Here is a 21,544-nt window from a genome sequence, read left to right as displayed (position 1 = left end):
TGCCACCACAAAAGTAATGCACGTGATTCTCTCCAATGGAGCCTTTGTCAAATACTGCCCTATTTTGATTTGTAGGAACTCATTGCAAGTGGAAGGCAGCACCAACCCACCAACTCACACCATTTGATACAAATATGCTTGGTATTATGGTTAACTAACTTTATAAATTGAAAATAAATATTATAATTAATTGGACCAATTTGACATGAACTCGTTTAAAATCCAATTACTAGTGTTTAATTAATGTGACGCCTGCTTCTCTCTCTAGTGTTGGTGGTGTATAAAAAATGTGTTAAATAGTATTTTTATCCTTTAACATTTACATGTATCTTCTTTTTCCTCCATATATATATTCTATTCCTATTGTATGTGAGTAACCATGAGATTTCAGACTGACGACTGTCATATGTGATCTATATACAATAAATCTAGAAAGGAGACAGAAAGAACAAACTACAACGTTCCCGGATCCTTCGTGCAGAGTTCAACCTAATTTTGTTTTCTGTTTTTGAATTCCACAAAGTTAATTAGGCCATTTGATTGCACTTGCCTTTGTAAGAATTTGGACATGTTTTTATTTCCCTTCTTTTCACTTCTTGCATGTTATTGCATGGAAATTATCATATACATGCATATGATGTGTATAGCAAGATAATTTTATGAAATTAATTTTGTTTTATTTTTATATTTTTTTCTTATAGATTTGAACTTAATTTAAAATCGACTTTTAAAATAAATTTTTTATTGAATTTGGTACATGGATAAATAATAAGTGATCATTATTTAATGATTTAGGATAGTTCTGATACCATCTTAGAATAGTGAATGAGTTTAACTCAATTCTACAAAATTGACTAATAAGGTGAAGATTATTCTCCACTTATATACTATTTAATTGTCTAATCTCTAGTCGATATGAAACTTAGAATTTTTCTAATACTTTCAAGTTAAAAATAAGAAATTAATCTCTCAAAATTTAAAGATTTATTTAAATTTTTAAAAACTATAAATATTTTTCATACACATAAATTGAGGATTGAAAATTCAACATATACTTAAAAAATCATAATTATAAATTTAACTATTGCATAATAGTTTCAACAAAATGAGCATTAAAAATTACTAACGGCTTAATTTTCATCATTGCCAGCGTTTTTTTATTGTCATTAATATCTACATTTTTAGGGTATATTTAGTTAAATTAATTTATAAACTACTCAAAAATTTAAGTTTTAAATAAGATCTGAAAAACTTAAAACTTATAAGTTAGCTCATTAAATTGAAAGATTCTTAGCTGTCATTGACTAATGGAGCCTTTTTCCAACGTGAAACATTCTTGCCCGTGATCCCAAAATACTTGCAGAAATGGAGTTATAATTCTAATTATTTGCCTTATTATATAGGAGTAAACTTTTAGCCAAGCCTATTTAATGCAACTTAATTGAATTAAATTTTGTAAACAGAACAAGCCAACATCTTCTTCCTCAAGGTCCATGACAGAATTACTAATGGTAAAAATGATTTTAGAGCAGGTTCTTGATATATCACTATGAACGACGATAGCTTTCGTTGTTGTTGGTTCATCCATAAAAACTTCCAGCAATCCTCTGACCACCAACATTGCTTCGCAATTTTCAAACCGAAAACCCAACTTTCTCTACATGAGGATGGAAACAATACTTCAGGGTGAAAGAAAATATCGGGAAAAATCAAAGTTTTACATTAATTAAAAATACTATAAATCCATATTCAAATTCTAAGAGGATGACCAAGCTTTTCATGTCAAATCCTTGATAGTAATAACCATTGTTGTGATAGTCAAAGTATGTTATTAACTAGAGCGATATTAGACTTTCGGAATCGAGATTCGAATCGTCGTTCGAAACATTAAAATATTAATATTTTTTAATAAATTTATTATAAAATAAATATTTAATTTAATATTTTACAATTTAAATTAATATTTTAATTATTCCGAATGATTTCTGCAGATGTTTTAGTCCAATCTATCATTTCCCTATTAACTAATGAGTAATAGTTGAGAAATCAAGGTAATCATGACATATTTCAAAGACCATAACTAGTGAGGTACAGCCCAGTGTACAAGGTCAAGTAGTTTATCGTCATTACCCTTTTTTGTGAATGTTTTACAGTCACATGAAAACAACCTCCCAAAATGGAAAAAAGATATGATTACCATTTTCTATGACCATGGCCACTTAGCATCTCTCCATCTAAACCACCGGTTTTCGGAACTTACTTCAGCTAAACAACCCTGGTCACTTCCTCTTTGTTGCAGATGTCTATTATCATCACTCAATCCACAACACTGCAGTTTATTATCCCGTATCAAAGCTTCCTCCCTGTATGTTGGATCGCTATATTTAGGGTGTTGGACAAATCGTACATTTTTCCACCAGAGTTTTACAGCCTGCAGAAAACAAGATTAAGAGGATGACCATATTGCACACAGTATAAAAATAAATCAAATGAAACCATAAACAGATTTATGATGTTCAAAAGGTGACGTGCTCATTTAAATAAAAGGAGTACTAATAATATACTCTTTCTAACACACTCTACTATTAATTGAAATTTATCCAAAACTACAAAATCAGCAGAGAGACTTATTAAATAAAAAATAAGACCCACAAAATTTATGAATTTTCAAATAAATTTCAGCTAACAGTAGAGTATGTTGCTAATTTTTCTCTTTCAATAAACCAAGCAAATAATTTAGTAATATCCCGCACAAAACTATGGTTTTTGAGCACATATAAAAGACATGGATTGATTGGAAGGAGCTCGTCTCTTTAGTAAATTTCAGTTCCAATCACACTTCAAATTTCAGTCATTACAAGTTCAAGCCCCTTAAATTGCTTGCCAAAGAAAACTTATATTAGTCTGACAGCATTCGCACTAAATATTTATCATATAAAAACACAGTAAGAGGAAAGTATAGCAAAAAATAGCTTACATGCCAATATATCCATACTGCAACTTTATGAGGCATCAACCAAAAGAAAACTGCATGATCTGACTCGGTGGATGAGCACAGCCTTTTAGCTTTCAAACTGGCAGTAAAATAGTTTCCATGATCAGGATGATGAACTGAAATTGATATTGTAAGATTCTCTCCAGGATCATTTGCTTTGATATTCCAACTCCCGTGCATATCCTAACACAGCTCAGGGAGATGCTTATTAATACAATGCGAAAAAAAGCATTTAAATTTATTGTGATTATCTTATAAATTAAATTTAACAATGTAGATAAAGTATCTGAGGCAAACCATGATATCTAAACGACATTGTGGTATATATAGAAAAAAAATCCATATTAATCCAGAGTCTTCAATTCTTCATTACCATTATTTTGTTCCAGTTTTATTCCACTAACTTAGTAAATAATACTATATTTACTCTATATATTCTGAGAATGACTGTATTTATTTACATTGAAATGAAAATATATCAGATAGTGAATTATGATATGGATTCATCCCAATAACCATAACTTTATTCTTAACAATCTCAAGAATAATTTTATCCCATAGTAGGCCTAAGAGAGATTTCCCCTTACATAAATGGCAATCACACAGCAACCAAAACCAAATGTTAGTATATAGCAGACTGCCAAATAACAAATCCTTTTCTGCAACTTCCCAAACCTCAATAGGCAAACATTATTTCAAGCAACTTTGGGCACACGAATAGGAGAAAACAAGACGTCCAAAAACAAACAAGTTTATCAACTGACCAAAGTCCAAAGTCCAAACATTGGTTAATTAACTTGTAGTGCCATGTCAATACATAATAGTCAATTTTATGAACCATAATGTCCTAAATGCTGCAAAGCAAAAGGTATAGTTTACATACCATAAAAGGACTGACATGCAAAGCCTTGGCTACTAGATCAGAGTGTGGATTGAACACAAAAGATACTCTTTCACCCCATGGTGTATTTGTTACCTGAAACAAAAAAAATCAGCAGTAAGGTCAGCACAAAAAAAAAGGTGCAAAGCATTCTATCTGACAGGTATACAACTATACCTTCGCACAACCTTTTCATGAGATTCCTAATATTCTAATTGGGGACATTATTAATAGAATTAGAAAAACACATTAACGTTCTTCATTTATCAAACATTAGACGTTCAAAATACATAATTCCCCTCACCCCAAAAAAAAATCTGATTCAACAAAGAGAATCCTTGAAAGAAATCAAAGCTGTTAAAATGCTGTCAATTACTTAATGCCAAAAAGAAAAGCACAAAAAATCTATAGGGCTAATTCTAACTGGTCCGAGTTGAATGGAGTTTATGGTGAGAAAAGATTACCCACTAATGACTTGAGTCAGGAATGAAGCATAAATTAGACAAGTCACAGAAACTAAGAAAAGAGAGCTTCTGTCACATACCTCAGCAATGCACTTCATCAATCGTCTAGTAGAACCTTCAACAGAATAGCAATAATACACACTCAAAGGATTCTGTTCATAACCCACACTAGGAGGGATTGTCAAGAGCAAACTGCAGAATTGGGTTCAACAAGAAGAAATTGTAAATCAAAACTTCAAAACAGAGAAAAAGAAATCATCTTATGTCGCGTTTGGATAAATTTCTTCTTTAAATAGCCTAGATTTTTTTTTTAAAACTTTTTTAAGTTAAAATCAAATTTTCCCATAACTTTCATCTAACTCCTCCAAATCACAGCAGTATATGACTATAGCTTATGCTTCATTTTATCTTTTTATTTTCTTTTACTAAATTTATAACCATTGGCTAACAGTCACTGAAAACGAAATTGAAACGTCAAGTTGAAATTTTGCAGGGCTCTGACAGAACCCAATGGGCAAAAATTTAAAAAAAAAAATAAAGAAGATGAATTACATGGGTCCATTGGTATGGGTAATTTGGCGAGCTTCATGGGGAGAGAGATGGTCCCGAGGCGCGTGAGGTGCACGGTCGAGGTCAATGAGCGCGTAGCGAACCCGGTAATGGAAGGAATGGTTGACGGGGTGGCGACGTTGGTGCCACACGGTGCCTTCGTAGAGAGATATGGGTTCAGCTTCGTCATTGGAGACGGAAGAGGCGGCGCGTGAGGATCCCCGCCGTGGCAGTAGAGCGTGAAAGGGAAGGATAAGGGAGAGAAGAAGAGAGGTGAAGGAAGTGGAGACGATTGAGCAAACAAGATAAAATAATTCCATTATTTATTTTTTTTAAAATTCCCTCTGATTCTCAAGTTTCTACTTTTAAGTAACACTCTAGTTTACACCAATTGCCACCAAGTTGGTTATCAATTTTGTTTTATAAAATGTGCATATTTATCTTCTGCCACAATCCCTTTTTAGCATATTTTATTGTCTTTTTATTATATTTATAATTTATTAAAAACTATAAATTTTATGATTAAATATATTTTTATGTTCTTGAAAAATTAACATTTTTTTATTTTAATTTTTTTATCTCTATAATTGAAAATTTTTATTTTAGTTCTTATAATTGTGTGACTTTTTTTCACTATTTATGTGCATTAGGAAAGCACCTAATCATAGCTAATATTTATAATTATCTGTAATATTTTATGTACATCTGACATTTTTAATTGTATAAATTCTTAAAAATAATTATTATATATTTATATGTGTACCTTAAAATGGTCATTAGGTCAAAAGTAATAATTTTAAAAATTTTATAAAACTAAAAATTAAAAAATATATTTTACAAAAAGTAAAATCAAAATTCATTCATTTTATGTAAATAAAAAATAATGTTATAAATTTTAGAAGAATAAAAAAAATACAAAAACTAAAATAAAAAACTAACTCATTTTATAAAAACTAAAACATATTTAAACTCAAAATTTTAATAAGCATCTAAATTCTATTATAATAAATTTTAGTCAATGATATAATAATATTAATATTTAATTACTTATTGGGTTCTTAAGTTTTATCGTGTGTAAATTTTACTTTTAATCTCTATAAAAAACATTTACAAATATTTTTAATTCCTTTTAGTTTTTATCACTAAAAAAGCTAATGTTATTAACGAAGACATGTCACTAACTAGTGTGTTTGTATTGTTATTTACATTTTAGTTCTCATATTTTTAATATTTTTACATGTTAGTCTTTACATACGTACGATCTTTATTTGTTATCTCAATACTTGGAAAATAGTCATTTTAATAACGCTATTAGAAAGATTAATGGAATTATCAAGAGTAAAAAAAATCTCTTAGGTTTTCTTTAATTTTTAATTTAATTTAAAATTAAAAATCTCGAAAGCTTGGGGGTTTGTATACCAGAAGAGCTTTTGGTGGAAAGGTAAAATCGAATACCCTTCAGTTTAAATTAAGAATCAGAAAAATCTATAAATAATTAAAAAGTATTGTTAAAGGTAATTAGGTATTATTAGGTTTACCATCAAGGTTTAGGCTCAATAAGATTAGTATAAATAGTGACATATGATGAAGAAAAAGATACTTTTGCATTTATTACAATATTTATTGCATTGGTCAGTGTGAGATCGAGACTTGAGTTTTGAAATGTCTTTTACAAGTATCATTTTCTTACTTTCTTAGTCAAGTATGCCCGAGAACAAGCCCGAGAACAATTTGTCTCGACATTAGAGATAAAAATAGTGTTTGTATTAGACTCTTTGAATAAGTTGTAATGAAAAGTATAAAGATATGAAAAACATAGACTATGAAGTTAAAATACTTATTATATGAGGATTGAAAGTGTCAAAATTGCCTATATATTCTATGTCGGTACAATATTATATTAGATTTATATAAATCTACATATTTTTTTCTCTATCAATGTAAATTAAACTTAAATTAATATTGATTGAATTTTACAATAGTTCGATGTATCTAATCAAATTGAATGACCTTAATTATATTTCAAATGACATGGGATCAGTTGAGTTAGAAAGCTCACACAAAAGGCTACTTTTGTTACAAATTTTTGGATTTTTAAAGATAAGATGCGCCAGCAGTTTTCATTTGAAAACAGGTAATTGTCTGCTGTAGTGAATTTAGTCTCACTTGAACAGCAACCACTAATGTCTACATAATGTAAGCTCTAGACTTTCAAAATATATATAAGGTTAACTTTGGTAAGAAATAAATTAGGATTTTTAATGATAATATGTAGTACCATTTTTCATTTGATAATCTCACTTGGACACTGGACACCAAGCATTGGCTTCTGGTTTTATGCATAATGTAAGGTCAAATTTCAATGGTTGTTATATTTTCACATCATGCAACAATGTCTGTAAAAAAACCGTTATCTCTTTTCAGATAATGATGGTCTACTCATGAGTTGGAAGAGTTCGTCTTCCTTGGCCTCCTCTAGTGTTGGATTCGGTTTCGCTCACCAAATTTGACATTAAGAACTTACTATCAGGTATTTTGTACATTATAACAAGCTTTTCTGACTGTCGGTTTTGGTGTGTAAAACCAATCTTGATTTTAATTTTATGGTTTACATTACAATTTTGCTGTTCTAAATATATTGCTTGCATGAGTTTGCTATCCTGAGTCGCGATTCTTGATAATATACAAATTAGCGTGTAAACTAAACTTCTTTTTTTTTTTTTCTCTTCTTAGCTTTAATAAGAATAATCTACTTTTAACAGAGAGGCTTCAATGGGTTTGAGAGAACAATGCATAAAATGATTTATTAAAGAAACAACTGAATTAGAAAATACTTTTTACTTTTTGAGGCTTACTTCCAGTTCTTTTAGAGTTCTATAAACCCTCTTAGCTTGTATGCTTGCATCAGAGGCTTACCTGAGTACCTGTGCTCTAGATGCAATAAAGTGGAATAACATGCATGTATGATGACAATGTAAGCTTGTGGCTTATTATATTTAATGAGACTAACTCTTTTAATAAAGATTTTATTTTTCAGACTTGTATTCAAAATCTTATTTAAGGTGAAACTTGACTTTTGTTATTTTCTTCATCCTTATTTAAACAAACTCAATTTATTTTTTTTTAATTTCATTTCCTTTTCTCTGATGGATTTGGGTAGTTGGTGCCAAGTTATAATTTCAAAATTTGTTGTCCAAATTGTACAAGAGCAAAATTGTTTTGTGTCTACTTGTTTCTAAATTGAAACAAAGCATGAATGAATTGCCCCATAAATGTTGGTATAAAAGAACAAAATGGAGGCGAAATAAATTGCATCGCTGAAGGCTATGATAGCAACGTAAACACGTAGACACCCAACTCACAAACTAAACTTTTTTCCTCGGTTTCTCCGCCGTTGTGTGTCTTTGTGTTCTCACACACTCGTTATTTATATTTTTCATCGGAACCCTTTCTCTCTATATCTCTTCGTTTCGTTGCTTCGATCTCTTCGCCCATTCCTTCATTCGATGGCGACCCTTTTCCAGGCTGCCACCGCCTTCGCCGCCACCACCAACAAACTCCACTTCCACTCCCTCTCAGGTTCCTTCATTTCTCGAATTCCCAACACTTTTTTTTTTTCCTTCATCAGTGTTGACTCTAACGTTGTTTCTTTTGTTTCGGCGATTCAGAGAGGAAGGGACAAATGTGGGTTGTCAGATCTGATGCCAGGATGAACCAATTCCTCCACATGGGAGCTCATAAGCCTCAGACTCAGAGCCTGCTTACTAATGCAGTTGCAGTAAGTTGTTTGTTTCAACTTTCAATCCCATGTTTTATTTGTAGAGGAAACAAAGACTCTGGTCATTGAATTTGTAAGGCATCGTTATATTAGTCCTCGAAATTAAGAACTTGTAAAATTAGTCTCTGAAATCGAAAATTTACAATTATATTAGTTCAAGAATAAAAAAAAATAGTATAAGTAAAATGACAATGTTGATATATATAATATAAAACATCTAAGGGACTAATTTTATAATTTCTTAGTTTTAAGAACTGATATGATACGCCTTCCAAATTCAGGGACTGAAGTGGATATTTGCTCTTTGTTTGTAGTTTCATTTAGGATTCATGGGGTGGTGTTTGTTTTCAGTTTTTCATGTTTCTGATTAGCTTCTGGGTTGTTTGCAGACAAAGGCAGACAGCTCTGCATCATCAAAAACTGGGTATGTTTTTCTGTTTGCTGTTTATTGCTCTTCACAACACCATACACGGTGTGTGATGAAACTATGTTGATGTGTTTACAATTTTTGCTGGTAAATTGGCCTCTTTATTTAATTTATCTATAACCAGTTTCTCTGTTCCAGTTTTCTTGATGCGTTTACTTGCGCGTCATTTTTTTTATGGTTTTGGATATGTACACTTGTCCTATGCTTGACCTCCACCTAATAACTTAAGCTTCTATGATAATTAGTATTTGACAATAATCAAAGTAGTAAGGCACGTAAAGGTGCTATATCTCCCAAGTAATAGCCTTTGTGGTGAGAGGTGCTTCTCACAGCTGCTTGTCACTTCCGGCCATCTTTAAAAAGATAATAAGAGTTGATTCAGTGAAGTTATTTATTTTGATTAAATTCAAAACAGGGAGAAACCAAGAGTGGAAATTCCCCTTTAATAAACCAGCAGAGTAGAGTAGCCTTGGTAGTTCTGAGATTGCTACTCACTGAGAGACCTTTTGCGATGAGAATTCAAGAGTGGAAGTTCCTCTTTTATGAGCTAACTCATGAAGGCCCTTGCCTAGGCAAAAAAAGCTGAGCTTAAAAGGGTCGTTGCCTGAATGACCAAGAGGGAGCCTTTGGCAGTTTGATATCATTGGTGTTGCCTTAGCACTAGCTTTGCCCTGGTGCTAATGCTATCACAATTATGCCATAGTGTAATTAATTATTTTGACTAAGATACACATGAAATCCTTAAAGCAGTTTTGAGTTTTGACTTAGTTTTCACTTTCAAAATGATTTTGTCTTGTTCTGGGGCTTGAGCCTCTTTATTTTACACCAAATAAAATGTTTATTGATCATATTTTAATAATAGATGTTATCTGCTTTATTATGGTATCATGTTTTTTTATAAAATTAAATTAAATTAAAAGCATGAAATTGGCTCTACTGTATTCGCGTTCATCAATAATGTATCATAAATGATAAGCTAACCCCATGAAATACTTATTTTATGGTAATTTTGTTTGTTTTTGTAGTTGATCTTCGAGCACTTGAAAGGGTGCTTGGAGGCCACAAGAAGTAGCTGTTTTGGGTATCTGGTTTTAATGTAAAAAAGAAAGTCTTTGTGTTTTTCCCTTCTCTTTTTTCGAATCTGATGAAATGCATTAATAAAATGAAAATATAAGTGTGGAACTATGATAAAGGTCGGCAATTGACATTTACTGACACTTTTTGAACCCCAGCTAATAAATGATCGGTTGTACTTGCTAAAAGCATGCTTTGGCATTTGTTTCATGCTCGCTTATTGCCACTGTTGGTTGTAGCCATAGAATGATATGATGCCAAATAATGTTGGAATTGATCAGATATGCACTTGACTCTCAGGCATGAACTTCTCCTTTTTGAAGCCCTACGTGAAGGTTTGGAAGAAGAAATGGAAAGGGATCCACGTGTATGCGTCATGGGTGAAGATGTCGGTCACTATGGAGGATCTTACAAAGTGACTAAGGGCCTGGCACCCAAATTTGGGGACCTCAGGGTTTTGGACACCCCTATTGCTGAGAATGCCTTCACAGGCATGGGCATTGGAGCTGCCATGACTGGTCTGAGGCCAATTGTTGAGGGTATGAACATGGGATTTCTTCTTCTGGCTTTTAACCAGATCTCCAACAATTGTGGCATGCTCCATTACACCTCTGGAGGCCAGTTCAAAATACCAATCGTTATTCGTGGACCTGGTGGCGTTGGGAGGCAACTAGGGGCCGAGCACTCACAGCGGCTCGAGTCATATTTTCAGTCAATCCCTGGAATCCAGATGGTGGCCTGCTCAACCCCTTACAATGCCAAGGGCTTGATGAAAGCTGCGATCCGAAGTGAGAACCCTGTGATACTTTTTGAGCATGTGTTGCTTTATAACCTCAAGGAGAAAATTCCAGATGAAGAGTATGTATTGTCACTTGAAGAAGCTGAGATGGTTAGGCCTGGGGAGCATGTCACAATTCTAACCTATTCCAGGATGAGGTATCATGTCATGCAAGCTGCCAAGACATTGGTGAACAAAGGGTATGATCCGGAAATAATTGACATCAGATCTTTGAAACCATTTGACCTTTACACAATTGGGAATTCAGTGAAGAAGACTCATCGTGTGTTGATTGTGGAAGAGTGCATGCGCACAGGTGGCATCGGTGCTAGCCTTACAGCTGCTATCACTGAAAATTTCAATGACTATTTGGATGCTCCTATTATGTGTTTATCCTCTCAGGATGTGCCAACACCATATGCAGGGACATTGGAGGAATGGACAGTGGTTCAACCTGCTCAGATTGTCACAGCAGTTGAGCAGCTCTGCCAGTAGTTGATGAAAATTTTACTTCCAATAAGGATATGGTTCTGGTAAAGCTAGCTAGAATCTTCTTTACAATTTTATCATTTCCTCTTTTTCTTTCACTTCTAAACCCCCCATAACGAGTCCTTTTTATTTGATTTTGAACACCCTTTGCATTTTTTTCATAAAATATTTACACTTGTCCACTCAATTTGAGGTAGTTTCAATTAGTTTATCTGCATCATAGTGGCTATGATTTTGTTAGGCCTAGAACTCTATTTGTACTCTGTGTTGAACACACCGCAATTCTTGTTGTAGGCCTATTTTGAAAGAGTGATATTATTCATACAATATACTTCTATAACATTATTCTTCTCTCTATCTTTGTTTATCACATTCACATCACCTGTCTTATTACACCTCTCTCTCTCATTTTGTATAAATTCTTGTTAAAAAATTATACTACAACCATCATTTCTCATTTTTGAAACCACTTAATGGTTTGTTTCATGGTTGTGAATTTAATCAAAGTTAGTGAAATAGAAAGAATATACTTGAAACACACTTGGGAAATTATATTGTTTTACAGTATTTATTTTTTACTGTAGCCATTATTCCTTTTAAGTTTTGTAAACCCTATACTAGCAATTTTAGTTTTTAAAAATTACAAAACTTATCATGGTTGTGAATTAGTCAAAGTTGGTGAAATAGAAAGCAAATAATACTTGGTCAATGAAAGTCATGTTTATGAAAGAAAATAAATAAATAAATATATATATATATATATATATATATATATATATATATATATCAAAACTAAGTACCAATACCAATGAAAAATTGATAAATAACAATTAAAGAATTTAAGGATAAAAAAATATTTATTTTTCAAATTCTCTCTTTATTATCTAATAACAAGAAATATGCATTCTCACGATTTTTAATATGAAAAAATAAATAAAAATAAAATTAATATTAATAAAAATTGTAAGATATTTTATAAAAAAGGTTATTATTTCTTTCTAAATTGTGTCTTATAATAAGGATCAAAGAAAGTTGTTGATTCGATTACAAAAATGAATAAAATATGTTCAATGATATAAATTAAAAAATATATATATATTTACAAGTATATACAAATTGATATAAAACATGAAAAAAATAGTTAGAGATTATTTATATTTTAATCATTGATAGTGAAAATTATAAATTACGACATTTTAAAATTAACTTTAATTGATAAAAATTAAGTACGGTTTAAATGTGTATATATTTTTATATTTAATATTAAATAAAAAAATTGAGTACTAATTTAGATAATTACAAAAACAAAAGATATTGACTTGAGAATTAGTTAAAAATCCTAATATATTATTTTGCATTCTAATTAATTGTGTGCAGAGAACTAAAATATTTTATTTGGAAAATCAATTAAACAATCATAAAAATAAAAATATAAAATGGTAGTTTGCAGTAAATTTCACAAGTCTACACTATAAGTAATGTGATAATTTAATTTTTACGTAATTAATACAATTAAATGTAAATAACTACTTTAGTTAAACATAATTAATACTAAATGAGTAATTAAATGATTATTAATAGATTATTTAGTTGAATTCATAAAGATAAATATGTATATATAAAAAATTATGATTAAATATATTTTTAGTCTCTTTAAATTTAAAATTATTATTTTTAGTTCCAATAATTTTTAAAAATTTTATTTTAGTTTCTCATGTCATCAATATACAAAAGTGACTCATCGAAACAATTATGTAATATTAGTTGAGTTTAATATGATATTGCACTTAAAAGATACTAGTAGGTAGAATTTATGCGATAATATTTTACAGATTTTTTAACAAAATTTAAATATAAAGATTTAAATAGGATTCTTTAAATTACAAGAACTAAAAAGTCTAATTTTAAAATTTGAAAGACTGAAAATAAATTTAAATTAAATTTAAAAATTATAAATATATTTTAATAAAAAATTACAAGTTTTTCCACTTATTTTTTGTTTGGTTATTTTTTTATTCAAATTCATTGAACTGCTATATGTATACCACAAACAAAAGCTTAGATAAAGTTTTACAAATTTTTCATTTTTTTTAAATTATTATTTTTTCCACAAAAATGTATTTTTATTTAACTCAAATTATGTTGAATTGATCTCATCATATAGATGTGTCCAATCAATTCAGCATGTTTAGTTAAGTTAAGTTGAATTGATTCATTTGATATTGGATGTGTAACCTTTTACCATATGCAATTTAAGATAATTTAATTCTGTTTATTATGTGAAAAAATATTATTTGGAGAAAATCTAATTAGCTAAAAAAAATTATAAAAATATAAAAACTAATTTTATTAATATATTTATATCATAATATTTAATAAAACATTACAATTATTTATTTATTTTAATTATAAGAACAGAAAAATCTACTAATTTATACTCATTTTTTAGGTTAAATTACTTTTATTTTACTCTTTTTATTTAATTAGTTTAAATTAGTCAATTTATAAATATTTAGTGATAAAGGTCAAAATCATATTTATAAGATTTTAGGTTACAATCTTGTTATCATTATAATTTGAATATATTAAAAAAATTGATTTATTTATTGTTAAAATATTTAATTTAATATCTTAATTTTTAAAATGGTACATTATAGAAAATACATTATTTTCATAAAAAATTTAATATTTAAATTTATCAAGATATTTCCATTATAATTATTAATTTCTTAACTAATAGAACACTACCCTATCTATTAACGGTAGATCTAAGACCTTAAATTAATGGAAGCAATTCTTTAAAAAAATGATAATTAATAATAATTATCATTATATATAAAAATATATAAATATCAAAAATAATAATTAGGTTTAATATATAAAATTAAAAAAATATAAAATATAATATCTTTAAATATATATTAATAAATTAATTAAAATAAAAAGATACATTTGTCCACACTTATTATAATATAGCATGGTTATTCACTTTTTATGTATTAAAAAGAAATTAATAAAACACTAGTCAAGAGGCTTTATATTTTATAATGTATATTGATTTATATACGGATACCAGCATGGAGTGCGATTAGAATTGAGTACAAATCTTCTTAAGCAAAATACGAAATGATGGAGACAGGAGACTGTTAAAAATTAGAGGGTAGATTATTTCACTAGAAATAAATGGTGATAAATGTTTCACACAAATAACATTAAAAAAAAAAAAAAAAAAAAAAAAAAGTTGGTTGATGGACTTAAATATGAAACATGATTGCCCCCAATTAACGCGTGAAGCAGTTTACCGTTTGAGGTAAGATGAGTAGAGATTAATCTTTCTTTGCCTCACTGTTTTGCTTTTCCTAAGTGACAGTGATCAATAGAATAAAAGGTTTGGTACAGCTTGAACCAGTGGAGCGTGGTGCCACCGCCATGCCATGTTACTGTAGCACCAAGGAAAGGAAATGGCTTGCTTTAGCATTTGTTGTTGCGTGTGAAACCAGCATTCCCAAAAGCGCGTGGTTTTGTCTGCATGAATCTGCACTACTGGCGTCATGTTTGCCACACAATAATCAAATCTTTCACTGATCACAACAATCATCAAAAACGGGTCACCCTCTTCCCTTTAATCTTTATCCCTATTCTTGTTCTTGTGCTAAAAAGCAAACTCTGCCCCTCAATCTCATCTTCTCTTTCTCCCTTCATTCTTTCTTGTAAGTTTTGTGTTCTTTTGTCCGCTTTGTTTTTCCTTGTTTCTTGTCTGTGTTTGTTTGTTTGTTTGGCTCCAATGTTTCTTAGCACATAAATTCCGACTTGTCTTTATCTCAATCCAGATAATTTGTGAGTGATCTCTACTTTTTGTTTTCTTGGTCTTATTCCCTGGTATTTCAGATAAAGTTAAGATTTTTATTTGCTGCTTCTGAGGGGATGTTTTGGGGGAGCTGTGAATTGGGATATTTGCAGTTGGAATATTTGTTGCTGCAAATTAAGGATTTTGGGGTTCCCCAAGTTAAAATCCTGATGAATCTCAGTTGGTAAAGGTGTTGCCTTTTGATGAAGAGAGCAGATTCCCATATTTGTTATGTTTAAAATACTTTTATAAAGTTAGAGATTTTAAGGAGGGGAATTTTGTGTTTGTTGTATCCTGTATCTGCTTTTAGATCATTGTGGAGGAGGAATTGGTGCTTCTTCTCTTTAGTGTGGATTGGGATTTTGGGGGGGGTTCCTTTATTTGTCATAAAAATCTATGAGGGAATCAGTTCAAGTAAATTTGGAATAGATTCTTTTGTCTTAAGCCCTAAATTGAAAATTGGGTGCTACTATTTGGTGGGATATTGTTCCAATCCATTTGAGAATAAGACATGAACTAGGAATTTGCAAATTAGAGAGGGTAAAATTTTGAGTGTTTCTTGAGGGTTTTACGTGTGTATTTGAGATTTAAAGATGCAGCGTGTTAGATTTTCATCTCAACAAGCACCAGTACACAAGCTAGGAGATCCTCAAATGACATTATCTCCTAAGTTTAGGTTAGCTGTGATCCAATCTTCTTTGGCAAATCCTTCACCTGAGTTAGAGCTTTCTCTCAGAGAAGAACCCTTAATACCAGGTCTACCCGACGATGTTGCTCTCAATTGTCTTCTCCGGCTTCCGGTTCAGAGTCATTCATCATGTAGAGCTGTCTGCAAGAAGTGGCACATGCTACTTGGTAACAAAGAGAGGTTTTTCACCAACAGGAAGCAATTTGGTTTGAAAGACCCCTGGCTTTTTGTATTTGCATATCATAAGTGCACTGGAAAGATCCAATGGCAGGTTCTTGACCTCACACACTTTTCATGGCACACTATCCCTGCAATGCCTTGTAAGGACAAGGTTTGTCCTCATGGTTTTAGGTGTGTTTCGATTCCGCCCGATGGCACGCTGTTTGTTTGCGGTGGCATGGTGTCTGATGTTGATTGCCCTCTTGACTTGGTGTTGAAATATGAGATGCAGAAGAATAGGTGGACTGTGATGAATAGGATGATCACTGCTAGGTCATTTTTTGCCAGTGGAGTTATTGATGGAATGATTTATGCAGCTGGGGGAAATAGTACTGATCTTTATGAGCTAGATTCCGCCGAGGTGTTGGATCCTCTCGACGGAAGCTGGCGCCCTATTGCCAGCATGGGAACAAACATGGCATCTTATGATGCTGCAGTTCTCAATGGGAAACTTCTGGTGACTGAAGGGTGGTTGTGGCCTTTTTATGTCTCTCCAAGAGGCCAGGTCTATGATCCTAGAACTAATAACTGGGAAAATATGGCTGTTGGACTCAGAGAAGGGTGGACTGGTTCGAGCGTGGTTGTTTACGGCCACTTGTTTGTTGTCTCTGAGCTCGAACGAATGAAGCTAAAGGTTTATGACCCTGAATCCGATTCATGGGAAGCCATAGAAGGGCCTCCTTTGCCTGAGCAAATATGCAAGCCTTTTGCTGTGAATGCTTGTGATTGTCATATTTATGTTGTGGGTCGAAATCTTCTGGTTGCTGTTGGTCATATCACTAGACTAAACCCAAAAGAATGTTGCAAGGAAAAATGGAACTTCAGCGTTCGATGGCATGTAATTGACGCACCAGAAAGTTTGTCTGATCTGACTCCTTCAAGTTCCCAGGTGCTGTTTGCCTAGTTTTTCATTATCCTGTAATATTATGTTACAAATATTGTATTAATAATGTAATTAATATAATTATTAGAGGTCTAAAAGTTGTAACAGCTGTGTGAAGGAACTCTTTTTTGAATTGTATCAGTGATAGTATCTTCTTGTGGTTGCTTTGGCAGTGATAGTTGTACATCAATAATTACATTGATATTTTCTCCTTGATGAATGTCCATGATTCTATTGTCAGGAATATTAGTTGTATTTGTTTCTAAAACTATATCACATGCAATTTTTGAAAGGATAAAAGAAGGATTGTACTTGTTCTAAGGGCTTCTTTCTCGTCAATCCGTTAATTGCTCTACTTGACTGTAAAAATATCATAGTGCTGGGTCCTGAGACTGGTCCATCGTGTAATGTTATGTGGTAACAGAATAAAATGTTTAAAATATTCTGCAATTTGGTAATATTACGTAACTAAAAAGTCAAGACCAAATTGTTGGCCTAACATGAAGACTCTTGTATGATAGAAGATCTATGAACATCTTTACGTATTGGTTAAAACTTGACTACTTGTGGGGTTATATTGTATGCAGTCGACGTAACACTTTACAGCGTTTCATCTTATTCCAATTCTTTATTATTATTCAGTTAACTTAGACATAGTTCACAATTTTCAGTTTTGTTTGGACATGTATAGGTCACTTTCAAGTGAATATTGGTATTTATTCTTACGTTGTACATATACATTGGGATTTCCTTTTTCCGTTTCTTTTGAGATGAGTTGTTTGTTTTCATATTGATCTCGTGTCCGAAAGAGACTATCTTAATCGCCTCGTTTCTCTTGTTGGGTAGTGATTGATAGTAAGAAGTATGTATGTGTACATGAAGCATATTTAGATACAAGTCTATAAGCGTTTTTAAGAAGTTATTTATCGAAAAATATCTTTTATTTTTAATAGAAAAGTTCTCAAAAGTCCTTATAGACTATATCTAAATAGGCTTATGGTTGCTCCATTTGTGATACTATTTGTTAGAGAATACAAGTATCTTGGGAAGATCTATAATAATGCGTTACAAGCCAACTATACAAGTGAAACTAACACCACATGCAACCCAAATCCTTGTATTAGGTTTGCAAGTCTATTTCAATTATGTTAGTCAACTTGTCTATTGCTATCCAATGTGAGGCTTCTTTTCCACTTGCACTTTAAAAATCTTCCCCTCTAGTATTTTTCACATGGTATACTTCTTCTCAAGTGAAAGTTTTTCCAACCACAAATATTCAATGAAGGTATACTTTAACTATTGCCACCAATACATTATATATCATCATGATGACTTTTGATACAAGAGATTTCCATACAACGATTCACAATCATTTTTGCTATGTTTCCTTACTCGTCTAAGTCATTCATCAAATCTCATCAAGACCATCACATTGCTAAAAGGCAGGCCCTGGTCATACCATTGGCTTAATATAATTGGGTGGAAATATGAGGGGGTAAAACATTTGAGATATATCCATCAATGATTCACTATCAAGTTATACAAGAGAATTCAACACTACATCCAATTCAAAATCTTAAAACATTAAGTTCATGAGACATTGTCACTTACATATTACCCATCATTATTCAATGTAAGTTTTCTTACTCGCACTTACACTCAAACAACATAATTTATGCATGTATTAACATCTTAACATATTGGCTAAAACTACTTGTGGGATTCATATATCAAAAACTGGAAGATTATGGGTCGTATGCAGCAGATATAACACTTTAAAGAGTTTCAAATGTTATTCCGATCCTTTATTATTGTTCAGTTAACTTGCACATAGGCACTATTTGCAGTTTTGTCTGGACATGTATGTCACTTTCAAGTGAATTTTCTATTTATTCCAACGTTGTATATGTACATTGGCATTTTCTCCTTCTATCTCTTTTGAAATTTTAGTTGTTTCCAAAATACACAAAGGGCTATCTTTATCACCCCGTTTCTCATGATGGTAGTCACTTTCAGTGATAAATATTATGACTTTTGAGGGTTGCGTTAGATGCAATAAGAATATGTTGATTTTATAAAGAGAGGCGTGTGGATTTGAAAAGTTGGTCCCAGCTTGTGTTTAGTGGAAGAGAAGTGGTGCATGGAGCAGGTCAAGTTAAGTTGACCAATATGTGAAAATAGTAGTGAGATGCACGCAACGCTGTATATGAGTTAGGTGGGCAAATTCTTAAATGCTACAAAGAACGTTCTTCAAATGCATTTAAGGGCATGTGAGAAAAAGAAAGGTGCTTGCTTGTTAGGAGGGACATAGTTGATATAGGTAGTGGTGAAGTTGAATGCTGCAGCTTTTTAAGTTGATATAGGTAGTGGTTCTTTCTTGTCATGTAATTGGAATATATGTTCCACGTGTTCAAGTATTCATCGCTTGAAGCTTTTTATTTTTACTTTTTAATATTGGAATATTTTTATCTTTTTGGTTTGGTTGTTGATCACTAATCACAAATTATGAGGTAGTTTGGTAGTTGAAATTAAACGCAACTTTTGAGTGAGACGTTCTCGATTATTTTTATAATAACTAAGCACTTCTTCTTTTCTTTTTTTTTCATAGAACAAGTGTATTATTGGAGATAATTTTGTTCGAGTTAGATGAAATAATCGTGGACAGCAAAATTGTCTCTCCAACATTCAACATAAACAGTTCACATTTATTTAGGTTTCCTCAACATTCAAAAGACTATATTAGAATATGACCAATCTGAATCCAATTTACACCTAACGATCCCTACTTGAAGATTACACTGACTATACCCAAATTGCATCAAATCCAATCCGGGAGCTGTACATGATCTTGGATATTATTTGCTGACTCTTACCCCCGAAAAAAGATATTGCTCTTTATTTTTAATGTGAGAATCTATTAATTTAATTTGATAAGATTATGAACTTCTAATTTTGCATTAGATTATGAACTAATTGAGTTATAATAATGTAAAGCAAAATCCAAGATTGGTCCAACCCCAACTACGTCAAGGGCCTGCTAATCAATGGATGTAAAGTAAAACAAATGGCGCATTGATTTGATTTAATAGAATATGGGAGTTTGATTAAGTTCTTTATCTTGACCGTAGTTTAGGTTTTTTTTGGCCACTTCTAAATAAAACAAACATATAACTTGAAGGCCATGTTATTCAAACTCCCCCTCCTCCTTAATTCCTCCTCCCCCACTTTTTTTTTATATTCTCAAAATATTCTTATACCTTTAAACCTACATTTCCCCTCCAAATTTTATGAAAATTAATTTCTAAAATGTAATTATGTTTTAATACATTACGGATACTAGTCTTTCTAATATAATTCTTTAACATCAAGGAAACTAGTTTTCATACATTACAAAAACTAGTTTCTATAAAAATTTAAAATAAAAAAAAGTCACGTAAACTAATTTTCATTGTATTAAAACATAATCAATAATATTTTTGAAAAAAAAAAGGTTAGAAAAAGAAAAGTGGAGGGTGGAAAGTGTAAAATAAAATTGAGTGTGTGAATAGCATGAGCCTTATTTGAATCTCTTCACAAATGAGAGAGAGAGAGAGAGAGTGGGCCAGTGGTTGGGCCGATGTAAGTGGGCCAATGGGAACCGAGAAGCGAGTGCATAGGTTGGATGTAAGAGAGTTAGAGAGATGGTAATGGTGAAACAGAAATTGGTTTGAAAGTGAGAGGAATGGGTGCGATAACGAGCGCGGTGATTGCAGTGGTGGGAGTGATTCTGGGTTGGATCACAATAGAGATCGCTTGCAAGCCATGTCTTGAAAAGGGTCGAGAAGCTATCGATCGGAGTCTCGATCCAAATTACGATCCTGACCAACAAGACACCGCTATTCGCGCTCCGCTCAACCCCGCCGCCGTCCCCGACCACTCCCCCGCCGCCTCCTCTGCCGCCGTCAAAGCTGTTTGAAAACTTATCACCCTTCTCATGTTTCCGCATGCTATTCAATATCTGTACCCATAGTTTTATTTTACCCTTTTTAGGGCAGTATATGAAAAAGGTTTTTTTTTTTTCTTTCTGGGGTGGATCTCTGTGTGTGTGTGCGCTTTAAATGGTTATTCCTCTGAGGGTGAAATGGCAAACTTGGGATCTTAATTGTATTGTATGTTACTGAATAATTATAGAGTGTGGAGACTTGTCATTATTTAAATGGAGATTGTAATTTACCTCAAACGTTGGGGCTGAGAATGTTTTATTGGTATAACTAGTCGCATACAATTCGATGAAATGAAAATAAATGCACGAGTTGCAAAAGTATTTAATTTCTACTGGCACTGTTAAGCGTTGGCTTCACCCTTACCCTTTATCTCCCATCCACCAATAACACCAGTTAGTGAGTGGAGGGGATGATACCGGATATGATTCAGATTGCCTGGGACAGGACTCGCTGCTCAAACAGCTTATAAATTTTTCACGACGAAGTTTTC

General features: G+C 31.9%; 4 protein-coding genes across 5 annotated transcripts; 3 read left to right on the top strand and 1 right to left on the bottom strand.

Annotated features, from left to right (window-relative positions):
* Window positions 1–1,354: 1,354 nt before the first annotated feature.
* On the bottom strand, window positions 1,355–5,258 carry LOC109815309 (DUF1365 family protein). Of its 2 annotated transcripts, XM_020379998.3 has the most exons (6): window positions 4,892–5,258; window positions 4,420–4,531; window positions 3,879–3,971; window positions 2,978–3,178; window positions 2,198–2,431; window positions 1,355–1,657 (listed from the first exon to the last, which is right to left on the bottom strand). In XM_020379998.3, exons 1-5 carry the CDS (start codon window positions 5,206–5,208, stop codon window positions 2,204–2,206), a joined length of 951 nt encoding a protein of 316 aa, XP_020235587.1. In that variant the 5' UTR covers window positions 5,209–5,258; the 3' UTR covers window positions 1,355–1,657; window positions 2,198–2,203. The 2 variants fall into 2 exon arrangements, with proteins under 2 accessions (XP_020235587.1, XP_020235586.1); XM_020379997.3 differs by lacking the exon at window positions 1,355–1,657 and having other exon boundaries at window positions 2,039–2,431; window positions 4,892–5,257.
* Window positions 5,259–8,158: 2,900 nt separating this feature from the next.
* On the top strand, window positions 8,159–11,829 carry LOC109815293 (pyruvate dehydrogenase E1 component subunit beta-2, chloroplastic). The gene is made up of 4 exons (XM_020379967.3): window positions 8,159–8,467; window positions 8,557–8,666; window positions 9,056–9,090; window positions 10,468–11,829. The coding sequence occupies exons 1-4, from the start codon at window positions 8,395–8,397 to the stop codon at window positions 11,438–11,440; spliced, it is 1,191 nt and encodes a 396-aa protein (XP_020235556.1). The 5' UTR covers window positions 8,159–8,394; the 3' UTR covers window positions 11,441–11,829.
* A 2,898-nt stretch (window positions 11,830–14,727) lies between these two features.
* LOC109815292 (Galactose oxidase/kelch repeat superfamily protein) lies at window positions 14,728–17,315 on the top strand. The gene has a single exon (XM_020379966.3). The coding sequence runs from the start codon at window positions 15,875–15,877 to the stop codon at window positions 17,090–17,092; it is 1,218 nt and encodes a 405-aa protein (XP_020235555.2). The 5' UTR covers window positions 14,728–15,874; the 3' UTR covers window positions 17,093–17,315.
* Window positions 17,316–20,658: 3,343 nt separating this feature from the next.
* LOC109815313 (outer envelope membrane protein 7) lies at window positions 20,659–21,385 on the top strand. The gene has a single exon (XM_020380004.3). It carries the CDS (start codon window positions 20,793–20,795, stop codon window positions 21,024–21,026), a length of 234 nt encoding a protein of 77 aa, XP_020235593.1. The 5' UTR covers window positions 20,659–20,792; the 3' UTR covers window positions 21,027–21,385.
* The last annotated feature ends 159 nt before the right edge of the window (window positions 21,386–21,544 follow it).

This window comes from Cajanus cajan, chromosome 1 (genome assembly GCF_000230855.2).
Source record: "Cajanus cajan strain Asha chromosome 1, NIPB_CcT2T_4, whole genome shotgun sequence".
NCBI classification, from domain to species: Eukaryota; Viridiplantae; Streptophyta; class Magnoliopsida; order Fabales; family Fabaceae; genus Cajanus; species Cajanus cajan.
Note: the sequence above shows the minus strand (reverse complement) of the source record. Positions and strands in the feature narration are given on the sequence as shown.